Raw genomic sequence first — 22,117 nt, forward strand, 5'->3', positions numbered from 1 at the left:
CACAATCAGTAAACACAGAGTATTTTGTATGTATATACACATATTTACAAACACCTACAGACTTCAGAGCTGGAAATTTGCACATCACTGGCCCAGATTATAGCATGGACTGGTCATTGTGTATAGATCTTAACACCAGGCAGGACTATGAGCACCCCCCAACGTTTAAATATGCCAAGATAAAGCTAACCAAGGGGGCTACATTATTGGATGAGAATACTACAATACTGAAGTATAATTTTTATTTTAGCTACATCTTCAGGGAAAGCATGCCAATGTTCCCAAATCTAATTTGAGGTGTCAATAAAAAGTAAGTTTCTAAAATAGCACTTTCTATGGTTGGTTAGTAAATTTTAAGATTCATTGTACAATACTTTTAGAAAATTTGCTGATCAAATTATAGTGCCCGGTAAGATTTGTTTAAATGTATCTTAAGAGTCTGGTCATTCTAATCTTTGAAAATTCAGAGAGAGAGGCTCTTTATATCATCATAGTCAACTAAACAAATGAGATTTATGGGAGATGAGAAATACTTTAATTTTCACCTCAGTCTAGAGAAATATCATTGTAATTACCTATTCCAAGTTATCACAAGCATTGATAGGGAACTAAGGTCATTTAGTTCAATTTTTATTCAGTGTGTAAATTTTCTTTACATCATCCCAATCAACTGGGACCATCTAGCCCAGGGGTGGAGAACGTCCAGCCCTCGGGCCACATACGGCCCTCAAAATCATTTGGTCTGCCTCTGCCAAAGCATTAGGCGTGAGTTAATTAAATGTTTGACCAAATATTGCAGGCTAATTTTTACGTTGATAATTCTGTATGGCCCACGAATGATGTTATAAATATCCAAATGGCCCTTGGCAGAGAAAAGGTTCCCTACCCCTGACTAGCCTCTGCTTACCCAAACCAGTAACAAGATACTCACTACTTTCCCTTACATTTTCAGGAACCTAAATCATCAGGAAATTAATTTTTGTATTATATAGAAATTGGTCCTCTATCCTTATTCTATCCCATTTGGGACCTCAGATTCATTCTTTCTCCAAAAACCCTTCCAAGTGCTTCAAAGCTATGGTCCTCCCACTCCATTTCCCCAAAATCATTTCTTCTCCAGACTAAACATTCATAGTTCCCTTTTTTCATTAAATCATCATCATTTAAGTCTCACTCCTCTTGAATCAATCCAATCTGCTAATACATTGTGCTAATGTGCCTCTATTTAAGCATGCCACCAACACTAAATACAAATCTAATCTAGAAATTTTCAACCGATATCAGCTTGTTTTCAGGACTCCATTTTATTGAGATAGTTAATAGTATGCTATAAAGGAAAGAGCAGTGGATTGAGAATCAGATCCCCACTTAACCACTAACTTGCAGTATAATCACAGAAACAATCTTCATTCATAAAATGAAGGAGTTAGGATAGGTATAATCTCCAAGTTATCTTTCAGCCAAACATCCTCATTATTAATCATTCTCTTTATTTGAAGCATTCACTACCTAATATAAGGTCACAAAAAATAGAAGTGTGCAGAAGAGTCATACACTGAACACACCAGTCTATAAACAGTTTGTAACCTTTCTTGGTTTCATCAGAAATCTGATGGAAACTGTGGGCCTTCTCCCCCAAAAGATACATATATAGACAAGTTTTGCTTAACATTTCAGGAGGGATTCTCTGGAGTCCAGGCTAAGAATTCTTTACACTGAAATGTAATTTGGGCTGAAAAGGACTTTAAAAATGAGGTTATATTTATGAAAGCGCTTTGTTTTGGTAGAAAAGTTACACTTCAATATCAACTTGAGTAGAAGCTAGTCACTACAAAAAAAACTGCTATCGTCTTGCCAGACCACAAAAATTCTTTTCCCTTGAAAGCATAAACAACTAAAATTCTGTTTGACTTCCTTTAATTATACTTCACTATTTAAATATCTACCTTACACATTTCTAAACTTTTCTGACTGCAATTCCCTGCATGAAAAATTAATGTAAGCTGGCTTTGTATAAACTTTTGACCTTTTAAAAGAATAGATGTTAACACTATCAAAATAAGAAGCATGTCTATAAATGTTTTAAGAGACATTAAGAAAAATGTAACCAAAATCACTATTTCAAATAAGTAAAACAACAAATCCTAAGCGTTCAAGAACTGACTATAATTTGACAGAAGTGAGAGATTTCTCATCAACCACTTGTTCTGCTGTTTGAGTACTAAGACTTTGTTTTCCAATACTGTATTCAACTGCACCAAGCCTGTACCAAGCGGATTTCTGTGAGTAGTGAAAAATGTGGGGGTCCAGCCAAAGCTGCATTACAAAACAAATCTTTTTGTAACCCCATACATAAGGCAAGATAATTTCCTGAAAATTGAGAATTAAAGGGGCCAATCATCCAAAAGTCCTAAATATTCAGAGTCCAAGGACCACTGCATTGTATTTTTTCTTTGGGCAAGAGTACATACTCTATCATAGAGTCCCTGCTGCCCAAGATGTTTTGGATGCCATAAAAATTTTTCCTTGTTTATTAAATTTACAGACATACTCATCTTGGTGAGTTTTCCCAACATATGGTTCAAATGCTGATATTGTAGTTGAGATGTAGCCAATATTGCAGCCCCCTTGTTTTTACAAGATCCACATTTTAATCTGTATATTCCAAAATTGCCACACACTTAGTTGAACAAGTTTACCAGTAAAATCTATGCTCATGAAATCTAGCATTTGTAGATTATAGGTGAAAATGTATCTCAAATGAACTGCTCTTATATTCAGATTTATCAAGTTTAAAATATATTTTTCTACCTTGAACAGACATGTTACTTTCACCTACATTTGAAATGTCAAAATTTCTAGTTACACAAATTAACATGAGTGATAACCTTAAATTGTTACAAAAAGTAACAACTTATAAACAGCCACTTTACAAAAATCAAACCACACAGAAAATTGTCTTTTACATATCATGCACCTTTTCATTATATGATTCTATTCAATGACCACACTGGAGGGGAAAAAACTTAAGTGCAGCAAGTATGCACCTTTCTAATCCTTTTATCGTTAATATCTGTGTGGATTGGTTGAGCATTATCAATTCCCAAGACCTGTAGATAAACTGGCCCTGGTATTTGCCAATTAACAATTTGAATCTAAGCTGCAAACAGTTACAGTAATGGGCATTAATATTTACAACATTGTAGGTAACGTCTAGTATCCGTTAGTGTAAAATCTTAAATTCTACAACTGAAACCTTAAGGGAAATCAGACCAATATATACATACAACTTGAACACATGGGCACAGTCTATCATGGTGTTCATCCCATGCAAGTCTGAAGTACTGTTAAGTGTCCTCCTTTAAAAACTTGGGTGATGGTGCATGCAGTATGCAGTCAAGGTGAATTGCAAGTCTGAGTTTTTCAGAGGGCTTTTTGCTGATGCCGATGTTGTGCATGATGAAGTGTAGAGTCAGCCTGCTGGAGTCCTCTATCCTTCTTAATGCCTCGTCCAGCTTGGGGGGAAAGTCCTTTCCATAGAGAAGCAGTGTGCAAGTTTGAAGTTTGTAAGGAATATTCTGAATCAGTTTCCTCTCCTCCAAAGAGAGAGAGCTGCTTGGAGAAATGCAAGTCCTTGAACTGCGGGCGTGCTTGTATGTGTGGGCTCCTTTGTTGAACTAAATATAAATAACTCAGTACATACCAGTAGGGGGCACTAATGTTCAAGGTTATTTTCCAGCATTACATGGCCTTTTGCAACAAAAGCATTCACCAACATTTTCATTTGAATGAACTAGCTCATCTCAGGAAAAAGGAATCTAACTGCATGTAAAATTTTTCAGCAGATGTAAGTACATTCTAAAATGCATAAAATACTTACCTCGTCTTCCCAAATATGGTTTAGTGTAGTCCCAACTGTCATTGTCATTCCTAATAACATTTAGACGAGTTGGCTGTTAAGATTAAAAAGAAAGTTCAAATTTAATGTATAATACCAAAGCATAAATATTTCTTTGGTGAAGTGTTGAAAAAAATATTTACCCTTGCATATTCAATCTTTAGTGTGCAACATCCAGCATATATATCTGCTCCATTGAGTGCTGCTTTAGCTTTCTGGGCACAAAGGACTGATTCAAACATAAGCTCTATTAAGGAAATCTGGTTTAAGATGTCCAATATTTAATCATTATCCAATCCCTAGAAAAGGACTTAAAAAATTAGAAATAACTCTTTCACTTCTAGAAATGTTTTACCAAATAAAATTTCTAGATGAATTTTAGTAGGAGAATTTAATTTTAATATCAAAGGTACCATTGTAGGGTACCTAAGGGTCTAAGAACTATGTTGTACACTTGAAACTAGTATAACATTGTATGCCAACTGTAATTTAAAAATAATTAAAAAAGAAAAAAAGGATCAATGATATTAAAAGTAACATAATACAACCTACCTATCTACATATAAATCCTTCTAAGTTATCAGAAGTACTTTTTAAAATGGAGAGAAGGGAAAGGGGCATGGTCACATTCCCTAGCAAAAAAGAACTCGCTATCTCAAAACAGGCAATATTTTACTCTTAACATTACAAAGAACCAAAATAATACAAAACAAACATTTAATTTTTATATATTTCTGAAAAGGCAGGGTTTTATAATCATGTAACTATCTTCATTTTATTGTTTTTTAAAATTACATGTCTATAATTTTTTAAAATCTATAATTCTTTTCAAAAAATAAAATCAAATCACAAAAATGTTAAGAAAAGAAAAAAAAAATCTCTCCAGAAGCACCATTAAAGAGTTTGCTATAAAGCCCTAACCTTTCTCTATGCATACGTTAGGGTTTTTTTTTAATTTTTTTAAATGGGATTGTACTTTATGTACTATTTTACAACTTGCTCTTTTTATTCAACATATAACAAATTTAACAAAAAAAAAATAGTTCTTACATAAACTATGACCATCTAAGATTCAATAAAGAAAGGTAAGAAAGGTTCTATTGATCCTAAAATTTTGGTATTTCCAAATGACCTATTTTAAGAAGAGCTTCAGAAAAGTTCATTCAAGATAAATTTTAAAAAGGTAAAAGTGTATATATTATCAGTGTTATTTTTTCCCCACTAAAAAGGCAAAGCACTGGATTGTTTCATGGTAGCAAGCAAAATTCCCTATGGGTGTGGAAGTTTCATTTTTTAAATCTAAGAAAAAGAGATTGAGAGGGAATAAACACCACTTGCCTAGAAATGATTACATAGGAAAAAATAAGGTCTATGTTACACAGCATTCACACATATCAATAAAAAAATTATAAATAAAGGATATTCAACCATTGCTTGTATCCCATTTCTCTTGAATATAACAATACGTTGCACTTTTCCAACAGGGTTGCATACAGTATATAAAACATCCTAAGAAGGAAAGGAAAAGATTTCTTCACATTTTGTATTTGGAAAAACATTAAAGCTATACACTGATTTCCTTTACTTAAAAAACTAACAAGGGTGGAGACAGGCTGGGAGACGACAATGGGGGGGAAAAAGGGGACATATGTAATACTTTCAACAATAAAGAATTTTTAAAAACTATCAAGATATCACTTCTATTAATTACTAATTAAACTTAAAAAATTGTTATACTTTAATAAATCTAAAGTTACTTCCTCACCTACACAAAATACCCGCACATTAGAGAAGTTCCAATGAAACACATTTGAACTTGACCTATTTTATCCCTAAATGAATCCTCAATTTTTATTTTCTAAATAGGTGACTAAAATGCTGGCTATACACAATTAATACCAAAACTGTAATCAATTAACTTATTTTTTCCAAATATCACCAAGAAATGTTTCATATTACAATACTGAATTACAGTAATAAATACTTATTAAGTGGTAGTACCATAGCTCAGTATCCATTTTTCAAGGAACAATGGCTATTCAGAAAAGACCCAGGGAAGATTATTTATACAGTGTTAGATGGCATCGAACAAGATGCCTGAATCATCTAAGAGAACTTAAACACCTTCTTAGGAATAATTCTTCAACTTTCAAGAATTACCATTAGGTACTAGGGATACAACAATAAACAAATCAGAGTACTTGTACTAGATTACGTTATATTCTTTTTGCCAAAACACCAAATACTGCAAATATATTAGCGCTGTCTATTAAGCCTATAAATATTATAAAGATAAATGTCTAATTAAAGTTAAAGCATAAAATACGATTTAAATTTATGTCCCAATATCAAATACCCTTACTAGAAATGGTACAAATTAAAGAAATAAGGCCGGTTTTTAACAAGTTTATCAAAAAACCTTATAATAATGGCATATGCATCTTACAATATACTATGGGAGTCTGTCATTACCTAGTAGATGCTTGTGAAACATGTGCTGGCATGAGTGAGACAGAGAATTCTCAGACCATTTCCAAGTCTGTCGAATTTCTTATTAGAAACAGTTAACACTGATGCTTTAAATGTTCTTACCTAATTATGACAACTGTGCTTCTGACCTTTTTAGCACCAGTGCTCACCATTTCTTTGTTCATTAAGCTTAATAGTCAAAATTGATTTAATAATTCTAAAGACAGCCACTATTTTTAAATATTTAGATGGCAGTAAAGAAAACTATGTTAGTCGTTCTAACGGAAAAGTCCAAATCACTTTTGATTGAGTTTGGCATATTAAAAATCCATACCACTGTAATTGGATAAAGAGGATTCTGAATTGATAAGAGAAGAACTTTGTTGCCTCCTGATGGATCATCAGTATTTCCTGGCCGAGTGATCCTTTTGCTTGTAGAATAGTTGAAAAAAGCCTGTTGACCAGCAATGTACACAGGTTCATCCGCAGCAAATGTCACACATTCTTTGGCACTATCTATGTTCTCAAATTCCACGAGAGCCTGCCGTTTAAATGGCATCATCATCACATAGCTGGAAAGAGATTGGGAGGGAATACCCAAATACAGTAAGTTCAATTAACATTATTTGTTTTCAATCAAGTAAAAGCAGACTTTAATAAATTATTATCTATTGATTTTTCCAAATAACTGCACACACTTATAACTGACTATACTTTAACTTATCTTACTAAAAATAGAGAACAGATAAACAACAATGGCAAACTGACCAAATTTCTTCCCTCAATCTCACCCAAAGTATTTTTAAATATTAAAGAATGTGAAAAGATATTTATTAGAATATCACATATATTTTAAGAATACACTTAAACTGTGTGGCACATATATATTTTTTTTAATCTTTAAAAAGCATTAATACAAGGAAGATTGAAAGACCAAAGAGAGAAAAAAATAACCAAAATGGCTAAGGGACATAGTGGGTTCTTTCAACTTACAGCTCAAGACATGTTTACTAAATTTTAAATGAAAACAGGGAGAGGCAGAAGATTTACTATACAAATTAGATCTCAAAAGTTCTGTTACAAAATTTTAAATTGATCACTATCTAGCATCCTCTCCTTTAATGGGAGTGGGGAAGGGAGAAAGAGAGACTCAGCATATATTTTTAAATATTCTTTTGATTATAATACACAAATACACTATAAAATAAAGACAAAAATATAGCAATTTTATTATCCTGACACAATCATTCTCAACATCTTGTTATAGTTTCTCTTGAACTTCCTTCCTATGCATCTAACTTTTAGGTATAAACTTAGCAAATATTGAACTTGATGATTCACCCTTTTAATATGAGCAGTTTCTGTATAACCTTTATAATTATACATCACAAAATAAACAAACAAATAGGAAAAGGTTCTATAAATACATTTTGAAGCAAAACACCTGCTTTTCACTGGAGACTCTTCGAGGTTCCTTCAGCTTTAATAGCAGTTACTTATTCAGTATCATTTCATACAATTGAAACTCCTATTATTCATATTTATGTCAATTAAGCTCTTAATTATACACTAATTTGTTCCAATTATTTCACGACTTTCCTATCCACATAATTACCAATCTTGAGGGCAGAACAATGTACGATGCACATTAACTGAATAACATTCACACATGGAACACTTTACCATGGACAAAGTATCAAACAGTACAGAGTCTAAAAAGAACAGGTTACCCAAAGGTAACTCAAATTACTGACCAACTTAAACACATAGTTCTACTTCTCTAATCCCAACATTCAGGTCATGGTCATAAATAACATAAAAGTTTCCATCTATATTTTCCCATCAACTTGTTTTTTCCACATAGCTTTAGTATTTCTTGGCTATAAGAAAATAACTTTAAAAGCCCTAAATATATAAGAACAGAAGAAAAATAAACCAGAAATAACCATCTCTTTTTAACTCCATGGGACAATGCACCACTTAGAAGGTCCTTATAGTGAATGGAGTAAGTCTGGTGCCAACACCCAAGCCTAAAAAAGGTCAAAGGAGTCTGCTTCAATACATAACTCTCCAGACAGACTATCTTCCAAGATCCACTCTATATGATTAAGAAGTGATATGGTAATCTTAGTAATAATTCAAGAAATGGGCTTTCTTATGTCCATATGAATTCCCAATTTGTACCTCCAAGGATAAACATTATGTGCGTTAGTGATTTCTGAGGTATGTAAGTTGAGGATAACAGGTTTGCCAAGTTATCTACCTCTCAATGAAGTCACCAAAGAAATTAATAAAAAAGATGTCATGATAGAAGTTACCACCTAAAACTACTACTCCTTTGAAGCAATTATTCCTTTCTGTTGGATATCTCTAATCACTCCCTCACTATCTATGTATCATCCTTTCAATACTCAAAAACTCCATATAAATATTTATAAAATTGAAACAATCAAGCCATCTCAGCAAATATATTGAAATGTCTCTCCTGTTTATATATTTTGACTTAGTCTGTGTCACTGAGGCCTACAACAAAACTCCAAACATATTCATCAAGGAAAAAAATAATAAAAATCAACTCTAGATTATCCATGCTAAGAAGAGAGCAATAACCAAACATACTCCAAAAATAATTTAGGAAGAATTTTTAAGTGTCTACTTTTGGTAGCAGTTTCACTTTTCTAATTATGTTTTCACTTAGTCAATATTCATAAGCACACACCAGCTGTGTGAATATGGAAGCCAAGCTAGGATAAAACACTGACTGCTCATGACCTGCAAAAGAACTCACCACAACATGTAACTAAGCAAATAATGCCTACCTTTCATCTACACACTTTTAGTTGCCAGTTCCTAAATATTCCAAAATAATTTTTTAATCAGTATTTAAGCCCTGGCCAATGATGCTAAGTGGTCAGAGCATCAACGCTCGCACCAAAGGGTCTTGGGCTTGATTCCTGGTCAAGGGCACACACCTGGGTTGCAGGTTCCATTCCTTGCTCTTGTTGGGCTGTAGCTCTTGTCAGGGTGCGTGTGGGAGGCAACCAATTGATGTGTCTCTTTTGCATCAATGTTGCTTTCTCTCTCCTCCTCCCCCTCCCTCCCTCCCTTCCACTCTCTCTAAAAAGATTGGTGGGGGGAAAAAGAAAGGAAAAAAGAAGATAAAAAAAAGACAAAGATTGGTGGAAAAAATATCCTTGGGTGAGGATTTTTTTAAAAAATCAGTATTTATGTAATCAACTCATTGGTTTAAAGCAGTGTTTAAGAAGGAATCATGGACTCATCTGAAAATCAGATGAAAGAAGCAATAATCAATTTTACACATAAAACCTAGTTGGGAAATAAGAGGTGATCTGATCAAGGCCACAAAAATACATCCATGCATCATCCGGTAAAGGTTAAAAACAAGATTCCAAAGAAATTCAGTGATAACATCAAGGCAGTAGCAACCCAGCTGCTGGTTCTACTATACTGTTTTCAATCTGCATAAAGTCCCTATTGTCCTTACCATATTGTCCCAAATTTTTCCAGAGCCTCCACAAGGTCCGCTTCCACCACAGATTCACAGAGTCCTCGAACATGGACAACGGGTGACACAGAAACTTTATGATGACTTCCACCTGCCTCCTAGCAAGAGAAAATAATTTGTAATTAAAAACTTAAAAAACCCAAATTATATCTCTTAGTACATTCAACTTTGTCTTAAAAAACAAACATTTTTTTTTAAAAAGTTGCAGTGAAGGCCTAGGGGAGGGAGCATGATGGAGAGGGTCAATGGGAGGGTTTGAAAAAGGGGGACTTGTGTAATACTTTCAATAAAGACAAATTAAAAAAACAAAACACACACACATTTGCAAAAGGACCTAAAAGTAAAATCACCAATGAAATGTCTGGCATGAATATTTTTATTTCTTAAAAGGGAACATTCTTTCTCAATAAGAAGTGAAAATAAGTTATTTAGTAACTTACTTCAACTTCAAGAAACTCTCAGAAAAAAACTTCAGCAGATAACACAGGGAATGCTAAGATTGGAAATATTTTATATTCATAATTTTACCCCCATAAAATCAAATTCTCAAGTAGTCCAAATGAACAAAAAGTCCCAATTTAAAGCTTTTCTTTAATATAAAGATTATATACTTCATTTTTTCTGTAATATAGATTTATATAATCTTTTGTCCTTATTTTTAATTGGTTACCTAATCCCACTACAACTTGAAGTTACTCAGCAGTACACGTGACAACTTAAGTTTATACAAAGTACCATCTTTGTTGAACAAGGAGTTCTCAGAACCACCAGCCTTCGGGGCTTCTATGGAGTACTCTGCATCTTTTAGTATGCCCAGCAGGAAGTTTTAAAATGTAAGTATATGGTCTTAAAACTTATTTTAAAAGGGACTATGTAAGAGAGTTATTTTTAAAATTAAAATAGTTCTCTCATTTACTTATTCAAGTTTTATTAAGACAAAGATTTATATTTATAGGTAGCCGCTGGGCACCTCTCTTGCATCACTTCAGAAATTATTTCCATGTACAATTCACTCATATATATACAGGTATATATGGATATATAGTACAGAGATAGCCCAAAAATCTATTAAATGAAAGGTTTCTTTGTCCTCCAAAGAGACTAATCTAAAAGCACTATAAAACTTAAGAATCATTTAAAGAAAATTAAATCCCTTTATGGCTATTTTTAAAGACTTGCCAATTTTTTTCATTATAAAGACTAGAAAAACAGACTTATGCCCTGCCAAATATTATGTCAGAGTTTAAAAAAATAAAAAAAGAACTGATTTAAATATGTAAAGTAACCATGGGACTATGCTATCTGATTGACACAGCCAACAATTTCAGTCCTTTGCAAATATTAATTCAATCCTGAAATTGCCTTTGAATTGCTTAGTTTAGTCTTTTCTATGCTTACACAGATATTCATTACGTCACTGAATTTAAAACAAATCATTCTGATTGTTCCCTATGTAAATCAACATTCTCTTTGCAACCTTAACAAATGAAACCCTGCCTATGTGAAATTTAACAATCAAATGTGCATTATCATCATATTAAGCTCTTAAATAAAATTGGACAATAATGCAAAAATAGAGCTCTAAATAAAAACCTAAAAACCTGAATTTAGACACACATTTAAAGTAGAAATAACAAGTTTTACTCTAAAAATAATTAGACAATAATAAAGTGCAAGAAATAAGATAGTCATATCTCCATTGATCTTTAGATATCAGCTGGCAAAGGTTAAAATGCAAAAATATACCTATATTGTCCTGGACTCAAAAAGTTAGTATCAAGAAACAGTAGATTTCAGACTGAGACTGAAGAGAGACAACAACCAAATGCAATATGTGAGCCTTCATTTTATAACAGATAAAAACTGCTACAAAGACATCTTAGGGACAACTGGAGAATTTAAATAGGATATTAGTTTATATAATGGAACTATTGTCTTAGATACCATTATAATGGTAATAGTTTAAGAAAGAATACCTCTATTCTTAGGAATAGTTGATATACTTAAGGATAATTGTGATGTCTGTAATTTACTTTCAAATAGTTTAGGGAAAAAATGTATATTAGAGAGATATATAGATTAAAATCCCAAATAACACAATGTTAAAAATGGCATATTAATTGAACATTTTATATGATAAAAAGTTGGGAAAGTATTTCATTATATAATATTTAAGATCTACAAAAGGGTACGAAGAACAATATAACTTACCACCCAGTCTAATAAATGAAACTACCGATCAGTTGAACACATCTCTCCTCTCACCTCCCTTCCCATCATGGATAACCACTATCTTGCTTATAGTGCTAAAGAACATGATTTTTTTCAAACTGGTCTTCTCACAAAGAAATGGATTATAGGACCAATTTAAGAATCCCTCAAAAGACCTGATTTTAATATATTATTACTTACTTACATTTCCCAAATGAGACAGACTGAAACTCAAGTCATTCTATAGAAGCTGGAAAATATTGAATGCTATCAATATGGTATTTAGGAGGAGATATGATTATCTCATAATTATCTCAACCTCAAGACAGAAAACGTTTCCCAACCCCTTGTATTTCCCTTATTCCCACTCAATGAATTTGCCATTCCTTGATATTTCTCTATCTTTAAATAATGTCTCCTTTTCTTGAATTTTAAAATTTCTCATCCTTTCAGTAGCTTATTTTAAAAGAAAAAAAAAACCTAGGGTTGTTTCCAAATATAAAACTGACATATTAAAGATATCTTTTCAAACTATATTTTCACCCCCCTATCTCTCCTCCACCCCAAAATACTTTACTAAATCAGTATTTTCTTGGGGAAGAGGCAAAGCCCTGGAACCACTGCCACCACCACCACCAGGTGGGGTCTTGGTCCACCCCGCCCATCTGCTGAGGCCACAGCCACGGCAGCTTCCGCCAAGGGAGGGCAGGGGGAGATGCGTGCACTTTCCCGAAGCAGGGCCAGACCTGCATGGTGCACCACACTGGGATGCTTGAAGATGGAAAGAAATCTGATTTCTCCCAGGACAGAAACAAGCCCTTTAAGTTTATGCTAGGCAAGGAGGAGGTGATCCGAGGCTGGGAAGAAGGGGTTGCCCAGATGAGTGTGGGTCAGAGAGCCAAACTGACTACCTCCCCAGACTATGCCCACGGTGCTACTGGGTACCCAGACATCATCCCACCAAATGCCCCTCAGGTCTTTGCCGGGGGTAAACTGGGTCAACTATGGAGGCATTATTCGATCTCCACTGCAGGCTATAGACCAGTCTCGTCATAAGCAGTCCAAACTCCCTGTCCCTCAAAGGCCATCAAGGACAAACTTTAGTAACACCAATCTTAAGTGCTCATTTTGACAACTGGAGGTTGAAGACCAAGTTCTATTAAATAATAGAGAAGGGAAGCTTCCATGTAAGAGGAATAAGCAGGACGCATTAACATCTCTTCATACAGAACAGGAGCAATTTAACTGTAAATTCACAAAGGCCAGGCACAACGTCCTTAGGCTTTTTGTTTTCCCAACATCCCCATGCACAACATTTGGTCAGGAGCCACTCAACTGTCTCTTCCAGCCTATGATAGGATTAAGAAAGACCGAACTCAAATTCAGTCATTCATCCCCCAACCAGACACACAGACCCACTGCCAAATGATTATCTAGTCTCTCTTCTTAAACACCTTAAATGACAGGAAACGCACTACCTAGAGAGACAACCCCTTATACTTTAGAAAATTCTTCATAATATTGCATCCATTTCTGTCTCCCTGTAGTGTCCTATCCAAAATGGCTTCTGGAGTCAGATCAGCTTTTGAATCTTTGGACACTTATTGGCTCAGTGACCTTAGCCTAGTTACTTAATTTTTCTCAGTTTGACTTAAAAAAAAAAAGAACAGTGTCCTCACCATGTAAGATGTTGGCACTCCTACGCTTCTCTATGTTTCCCTCTTCTACCTGAGAGCCTTCAATTACTTACAATGGTTAAATCACACCGCTAAGTTTACCCTTCAGGATAAATGTCCCTCCAGTTTCTTCTACCATTCCTCTTATGATGTGATTTTTTAAAAATGTTTCCGAGAGGAAGGGAGAGACAGAAACATCAATGAGAATCCTTGATCAGCTGCCTCCTGCTGGGATGGAGCCCACAACCCGGGCATGTGCCCTCACTAGGAATCAAACAGTGACCTCCTGGTTCATAGGTCGACGCTCAACCACTGAGCCATGCTGGACGGGCTTATGATGTGATTTTTAAGTGCCCTCTCCATTCTGGCAAACTTTCTCTGGATACTTAAGAAAGTATCAATGTAGTATCAAGAAAGGAGTATAGCATTTCCAGATATTCAAGATTATCCCTTCTTTGACTTTAAAGGCTTTATACAGACCAAGAACAAACTAGTTTTAAGGGGCAGCTGCAAATATTTTTTAACTCACACTATGCTTAGAGTTTATATTTTTTCTTAAACAATCACATCTCTTTACTTGGTCTTTTTCTTTTTTAAAAAGAAACAATACAGCAGATCCAAAATATGAGAACCGCTTTAATTTTCCTATCCAAAGTTTTTAGGTATATTTGATCACCTAACAAACATTAAAAAGAAAAGCCATGTGATTCGAATTACTTTTTTAAAATAACCTTTTTTTTTCCTCATGTACTACAAATCCTTTGGTTTTGCCTACCCCGACCCCCCACCCCCACCCCCTTCTGGTAAAACACACCAAAAAAAAAAAAAGAAAGAAAGAAAAAAACTTCTTCCAATCCACATTATTATATTGATATTCTCAATCAGTCATGCCTCCCCAACTTCAGAAATAGCACAATGATTATTTGTGGGAATGAAGTAAGAGATTAAAAAAAAAAGTTGATCGGAGGAGACAAATATGGGCGTTGGGGAAAAGAGAATGTTCTCTTTATTTGCTAGTTATAAGATAGAGCTGAAACAGGGAAAGAGACAGAATTGAGTCTCTATGACATCATCTAAATCCCTGAGTCCAGCCATGCTTGAAAGTAGCGCCACAACTTGGCTTTCCCAGTTATATGGGCCAATAAATTCCCTACCCCTGACCTCTTTTTGTTTTGCTTAAGTTCATCCCAGTTGCTCTGTCTGTAACTGCGAGCTTTGAAAGTTACATTCAATTTCACAGAGGAAAAAGGAAAGCACTGAATGATGTAATCTCACCGACTTCCCAATAACAGACTTTTTTTTACTATTATATCACTGAGAACTCCATCTGGCTCATACAGGGTAGGGGCTCACGCATTTTCTTAATGAGTTAAGAGATCACAGTGATCGTAATCCAAACATCTCGTGTGATCGGTAGCAAACTGAGTTCCAAAGCCAAGGCACATGCCTTGCTTGGGCTGCCGCCTCTATTAACAGCTCTTTTCACTTTGTATTACCACGAAGAAATAAAGCCAAAAGATAGTAATACCTACTGCTTTTCATTTCTTTCCCAAAACTAGGCCTGAAAATCATTTACTGTAGCAGTTTATCTGAAGATTTTACTGCTCCAGGGCACACATCTTTGAATGTTTCATTCCACACAGTGTGGTTACTATGCTCACTGACACGGTCTCTAAGCTTTTCCTGTGGGAGCTAAGCTAACAAAGTGACTTCATCCATCTCCCATCCCATATTCACCCAGTAAATCACCATAATATGCCTATCACCACTGTAATTTAGATCATTAAAGTGTATTAATGTATCTTAAATTCAAACTAGATTCTCTACATAATATATATTCCTTTCTTTGGAAACCCTAGGATTTACATTTTTATCTTGGCATTTTGCCATCTTGCAAATCTATTTAATAAAAAGTGAGGAATACATTTTCATCAACAAACCACTTGAACAATCTTTAATTTCCTGTTACTCACTAGCCGAACAGAGTAAAAAGGGGAGGGGAGGGCAAAAACAGGGGGGGAAAAAAGAAACAATGAAAAATAAAATGACCATTAAAATGTGTTCAATGTTTACAGAACATCCAAGTCATTCAGATAGCTTATGCACCAAAAGGGGGCAAAAACCACTCCTTGGCTTGTTTCCTTCAAGTCTCCATCCAACCGAAGCTGAGTTACCATTTGCTACGGAGAAAACCGTGTTCACCTTCCTTATGCCTCCAGCGATGTTTGATGAGAGAAAACAAGAATCCAGGAGCGTGTGTCTAATGAGGTATAAACGGTCAATGAAGAAGGGAGGTGGTTTTAAGATTTGTTTTACTTGAAAGTAAAGGGATGTCCTAACTCCCACCGATGCATTTTTTTTTTTAACCGAAGAGCTAAAAACTGTACTCAGCAATAATCATAACGCTGGGCAGAGCCGAGCCTGCACGCCATACCTGCCAAGAGCCAACGTGTTTGAGTGAAACCTTCAGGGGAACGAGGGTGCGAGCGCCAGAGCCTAACTCGCCGTTTGGACGGACTCTCCTCCGGCCCTGGGCGCGCAGACGCCACGCGACCCCGCGACCGTGACCGGCGCGCGGATGCTGCGGGCGGAGGGGCTGCAAGGACCGAGGGGGCCGTCCGGCCGCCGGCCCGCAGCCGGGAGAGTTCAACTAACAAAGAGCTCCGCGCGCACCGAGGCCCCCTCCCCGAGCGGAAGCAACGCCTCCCCGCCGCCCCTCCCGGACCCTCTCCAAGTTCAGGGCCGGCAGCCGCCTCGCGCCCGGGCCTGCGGCCAAGCCGGGGCCGGGGCCGGGGCCGCGATCGGGAGGCGGAAAACGGGGGAGGCCAGTCCTAAAAGCCCCCGAAGGGGCAAGCCGGCGCCTCGGTCATCGCAGCGGCGAAGGGAAACAGCGCGCAGGAGGCCCAGAGCCCGTCCCCGCCACCGGGCCCTGCTTCCCGGGGAGCCGCCAGGCACGGCGGGCGGACGGGGCGCCGCGCTTTGTTACCGGCTGCGAGAAGCTCCGGCCGCCGCCATCGCCCCCGCCCCGGGGCGTCGCTTCCCGGCGGTTCTCGCCTTCCTCGGCCGAGTAGTCGATCTCCCCCTCCTCGGTCTTGAGGCGCTTGGCCTGGCTCTCGTACTCCCGATCCTCCTCGTACGTCTCCCGGGGGGAGGAGGAGGAGGAGGACATGGCGACGGCCGGAGGGACCGGCGGGCAGGCGGGCGGGGGTGGCGGCGTGGTGCGGGCCTCGGGCCGCCGGTCAGTCCCCGCGCGGGCAGCGCGTCTGCGGCCGGGTGTGCGCGGCCGGGCCGTCCGCTGGGGCGGCGCGCCCAGGAGCCGGTGGCTGCGGAGAGCGCCCGGGGAGGAGGCTCCCGAGCGGCCGCTCCCTTGTGTTAAGGAGCCAACATTCGGCCTCACCCCGCTCCGCCGTCTCCGTCCCACCCCGAGGGAGCGAATCTAAGGATGGGACGAGACCGTGGCTTCCGGTCTTCCCTCCTCCCCGGATCCGCTGCCCGCCGCCCAGGCTCAGCCTCCGCCCCCGCCCCCGCCTGCGCTGTCGCCGCGCAGGATGGAATCCAGCCGCAGCCCGCGGGAAGCGCCCCCCACAACCCTCGTCTCCTTCCCTATTGGCAGGTGGAAAAGTCGACCAGGCTTCCCATTGGCTACACGGACTGTTCGTCAAAAGCCCCCCACGGCCCGCCCTCGCCTTCCCGGTTCCTTCCCAACTCGACCCCGGCCGGAGAGTCCTGACCGCGCAACGCTCGCCGCGCGCCTGCTGGGAGCGGTTGCAGCCACCGGGCGGTTGGCGCTGTTAGGCTTAACCTGAGGCTGCACGGGCGGGGAGGCTTACAAAGGTGTTCGGGCTGCGGGTGTTAACCGCCCTCATTTAAATGCTTGCATTTGTCATGAAAAAGAAGGGAAAACCACTAGACTTCCTGCAGATATGCCTCACGCGGCCCACAGCTACAGGAGGAGAGGGGAGAAAAGGGCCTGGAACTGTGAAAGTAGCCTCCTTCCTATGCTGTGTGCAAAATCTCATAGAAATGGTGGACTCCCTGCCCCTAACTGGATATTGGAGATACTTAGTCGGCATGGACTAAATGCAGCAAGTGCTCGGGGAATGTCAGTTTGATCAGTTAGCACTCGTTTGTCGTCTGGGCCTTTCTTCTTTCCTGACAATTATAGGGGACTAATCTGTGTAAGTTCCTGCTCCAATTAAATGTTTTAAACCTTCCATATAAAATTTCATCATCCCAACCCTTTATGGACGAGCTGATCTACATCACATTATTAATTTTTGAAAGATACGAAAGCCTATCACAATTCTCTTTGGATCACAGCTCTCTTCCTGTGGAGCCTTGAGGACCCTTTCAAGCTTCCAGTTGCTACTTTCTCTTTTTGCAACTGGGCCCTTTGTACTTACCTCTTAGGATGTTCTGTTTAAAAGACTAAAAGCGCTTGAAGACCGGAACTGCTCTTTTCATCTTTGCAAACCTAGTTCCAGTACAGTCCGCTGCACAAGTTAGGGCTCAGCAATACCGAATGAGTGGTCCTTGGGAAAGAAAGATCCATTGTATCTTCCAAGAGAGTCACTGGCAAATCTAATGCAACCTAATGCCCTTTGTGACTTAATCCTTGGAGGACTGCTGAGGGTCCATACCCAGCAATTTCACTTCTGGGTATCTATCCAAAGAAAACACTGCCTTGAAAGTACATGCACCCTTATGTTCATTGCAGCATGATTTGCAATAGCCAAGATATGAAAGCAATCTAAGTGCCCATTGATAGATGAGTGGATAAAGAAGTTGTGGTACATAGATTCAATGGAATATTACTGAGCCATGAAAAGGAGTGGAGTCTTGTCATTTGTGACAACATGGATGGACCTAGAGCAGCAGTTCTCAACCTGTGGGTCGCAACTCCTTTGGGGGTCGAACGACCCTTTCACAGAGGTTGCCTAAGAGCATCGGAAAACACATATATAATTACATATTGTTTTTGTGATTAATCACTATGCTTTAATTATGTTCAATTTGTAACAATGAAATTGGGGGTCACCACAACATGAGGAACTGTATTAAAGGGTTGCGGCATTAGGAAGGTTGAGAACCACTGACCTAGAGGATATTTGCTAGGTGAAAGAAATCTGACAGAACAAATACCATATGATTTTATTTATATGTGGAATCTAAAGATACAAAAGAAACAGATTTATAGATACACAAAACAAACTGATGTTTCCCAGAGGGGAAGGAGGTGGGGGAAAAGGGCAAAAAGTATGAAGGGGAATAAGAAGTACAGATTTCCAGTTATAAATCGGTCATGGTGATGTACAGCATAGGGAATATAGTTTTCAATAATGTGATAACTTCGCACGGTGTCAGATGCTTGCTAGATTTGTCATCGTGATCACTTTGTTAAATATACAAATGTTGAATGACTATATTGCATATATGAAACTAATATATTGTATGTTAATCAGATTTTATTTTTGTTATGTTAACCATAGTTATTAAAAATAAAGTCACTTAAGTTTTTCCATTGTCCTTGTCCCTCGCACTCTTTCCTAAATGTGGCTCTTCCTTTGCTAGGTGTGAATTGTCTCCTCTCCCAGCCTCGTTCTCTCTCCTTTTCAAAACATTTTTTTACCACTTTTATTTGTTGCTGACAGTGCTTTAACACAGTGTTTTGTACTTTATAATTTATACTGCCTGTCATTTTGGAATCCAATTGCAAGGTTTTTCACACCATAACGCTATAATCAAATCTGTGTGTGGCTACAGGTAATCACTAACAAATAGGAACTAAAAAATTGGGAATTTATTTTGTAAATTAAGATAGAGTGAAAGTGGACAGAAGAAATATGAAAGAGGGAGCTGCAGAGCTGCTGCAGACCAGGAAAGGTCATTGGCAGAGCACTGGGAAGAATGAGAGGAGCCTGAAGTCCTTATATAAACGTTCCAAATAGTTTGTGTGATGATGAAAATATTTTAAATTCCCAAAGCCTTCATCCAGCCTATGGATTCTACCAGGTTGAAGTGCAACTCTCACACCAAGCGGTAAGGAAACCCGGGCTCGCTGAATCTTGCAGCTATACTTGGTGTTTACTTCACGAACTGTAAGTAGAAGTCAATATGTACGAGTATTAAACTTAATTCTTTTTTGGACTAGCTTAAATCAAATTGTTGGGTTAAAAAAAAACTGAAGAAGCAAAACTTAACATGTTTAAAAGACAAAGGTCAGCACATTGACCTTGGGTTACCTTTGAGCCTGCTGTAGATGAGTTGTTCAGACTGTGACAGTAGGTTCTTTGATAAGAAAAAATGCTAGCTAGCTCATCACTATACCATGAGAAAAGGAAAAGAATGAAGGCATAAATTGTATTCTGCATAAATTAACTTAGATGAGATAAAGAAATTATACACTGCCTGTAGTCAGACATGCCTAAAAGACTCAGAAACAGCTCCTAAATGACATGTCCATCTGGGATCTTTTGTACTACTACATACAGGCTCAGCCAAAGGACCAACGGTCTGAGTGCTTAATTCGTTGGTCTGCTGTTGATTGGGGTAGAAAGCAGCCTTGAACTCCCTATGCCATAATTCAAGGAGGATTCAGGGGTTATACTAGAGCGGGAGACAGATCCAGAACAGGCCTGGGGAAACTGGTAGTCAAGGTCCTTTGTAATCTAGCCCCAAATTGCCCTTTAGTTTTATTTTTTTATTTTTTTATTTTTTTATTTTTTAAAATATATTTTATTGATTTTTTACAGAGAGGGAGAGAGAGATAGAGAGTTAGAAACATCGACGAGAGAGAAACATCGACCAGCTGCCTCCTGCACATCTCCCACTGGGGATGTGCCCGCAACCCAGGCACATGCCCTTGACCGGAATCGAACCCGGGACCCTTCAGTCCGCAGGCCGACGCTCTATCCACTGAGCCAAACCGGTTTCGGCTGCCCTTTAGTTTTAAATCTCATTGCTGATTATGTAATTTATAAGACATTGCACTAAGTGATGAAGGGACTAAAAACTATTATGAGCTGGTTCCTGCCTTCTCAGTGCTTGCAATCACATTGAGGAAAGCTTGCAATCAAGTTGTAACCCAAAGATAGGCTACAAGGCACATAGAATATACACGCAGCAATAATAGTAACAGCCCTTTACATTGTGTCAGGCACTGTGCTAACTGCTACAAGAATCATGTCAATAAATGCTGACAGAAGCCCCACAACAGAGGCTTTACTACTGGTCTATTTTACAAGTAAAGAAACAATGTAGGAGAGATTGAGAGACATGCTCCAGAAGACACAGAAACTAGAGAGCCAGGATTGGAACCCAAGCAATCTAATTCCAGAGCCAATACTCTTCATTAAGAGGATGGATGATTTAATTATTGTGTTTACTACCGTGAACATAGAGATCTAGTTTATAGTCACTTGTCATGATACTAATTCATTCACTAATTTTTACCAGGGCATATACAACTTTAATTATGGGAAGGGGTAAATAAATGATCATTGTCACCATTTTTATTGGTTTAAGGAAATTCAATTATCTTCCATAGGAAATTACAAATATAATGCACTGTTTTAGTGTTTGTTTTTAAAACGTAATTTCTATTTTAAAAAAAGCTTCAGGAATTATGAGGAACGTGTCACCGTTTTCTACTGGATGCATCATTTGCGCAACTAGAGATGCAAACTATGAGCTCTTCATACCAAAACTCAGTTTCCAATATTGCTGCTATTTCATTGAAAATACAAAACTTCTGTTTCCTGCCTCAGCTCCTGAAAAAATCAAACAAAACCTTCAAGCACACCTTATCGTGGAGTCACGTTTCCAAAGGACTGGAACCAGAGAGGTATGTCTTAATTAAGACACGTTTAACATAAATCCAGCTTAGAACAAAGTCCTTTCAGAGACTAATTAGTTAGTTGCTATGAAACTTTGTCCAATTTGAGTACATTAGTTGTGATGATGTCATTTCCCTTGTTTGACAGAGATCACCAAGAAAATGGCACTGTGGTCCTCATACCCAAATTAGCCCCTTTAATTCCACTCACATTTGGTTAGTTAGGGTGAAAAGAAGCCACAGTTCAAACAAGATGCACCCCACGGGAAGTGCCTCAAACACTATTAGCTCACTGTGTAGCCAAGTGTAACCACAGCAGTATTCTCTTTCAAGTGCTATGGTCATGCACACCTGCTTTGGGGCCAGAGCTGCCACTGTGTTTAGCCTCTTTAAAAAACATAGTGATTTGTGATAAATCTGCAAAATTAAATAGGATGACCTTGGAAAAACTAGCTCATATATGACATACTGACAGGCAAGATTCAGATTCTTGTTATCAGTTA

At 38.0% G+C, this 22,117-nt stretch overlaps 1 protein-coding gene across 1 annotated transcript in view; it reads right to left on the reverse strand.

Annotated features, from left to right (window-relative positions):
• Positions 1 to 17,220, reverse strand: part of HNRNPLL (heterogeneous nuclear ribonucleoprotein L like) — a 30,572-nt gene extending 13,352 nt beyond the window's left edge. Inside the window, exons 1-6 of the mRNA XM_070429040.1 lie at positions 16,767 to 17,220; positions 9,873 to 9,991; positions 6,702 to 6,939; positions 5,327 to 5,407; positions 4,042 to 4,143; positions 3,881 to 3,953 (exon numbers count right to left, since the gene is read on the reverse strand). Of these exons, the coding sequence (XP_070285141.1) occupies positions 3,881 to 3,953; positions 4,042 to 4,143; positions 5,327 to 5,407; positions 6,702 to 6,939; positions 9,873 to 9,991; positions 16,767 to 16,949 (796 nt within the window). The 5' untranslated portion in view covers positions 16,950 to 17,220. The remainder of the gene's footprint in view (positions 1 to 3,880; positions 3,954 to 4,041; positions 4,144 to 5,326; positions 5,408 to 6,701; positions 6,940 to 9,872; positions 9,992 to 16,766) is intronic.
• Between the last annotated feature and the right edge of the window lie 4,897 nt (positions 17,221 to 22,117).

Source organism: Myotis yumanensis, unplaced genomic scaffold (assembly GCF_028538775.1).
Source record: "Myotis yumanensis isolate MYYU_CA2020_CCGP unplaced genomic scaffold, mMyoYum1.0.hap1 SCAF_11, whole genome shotgun sequence".
NCBI classification, from domain to species: Eukaryota; Metazoa; Chordata; class Mammalia; order Chiroptera; family Vespertilionidae; genus Myotis; species Myotis yumanensis.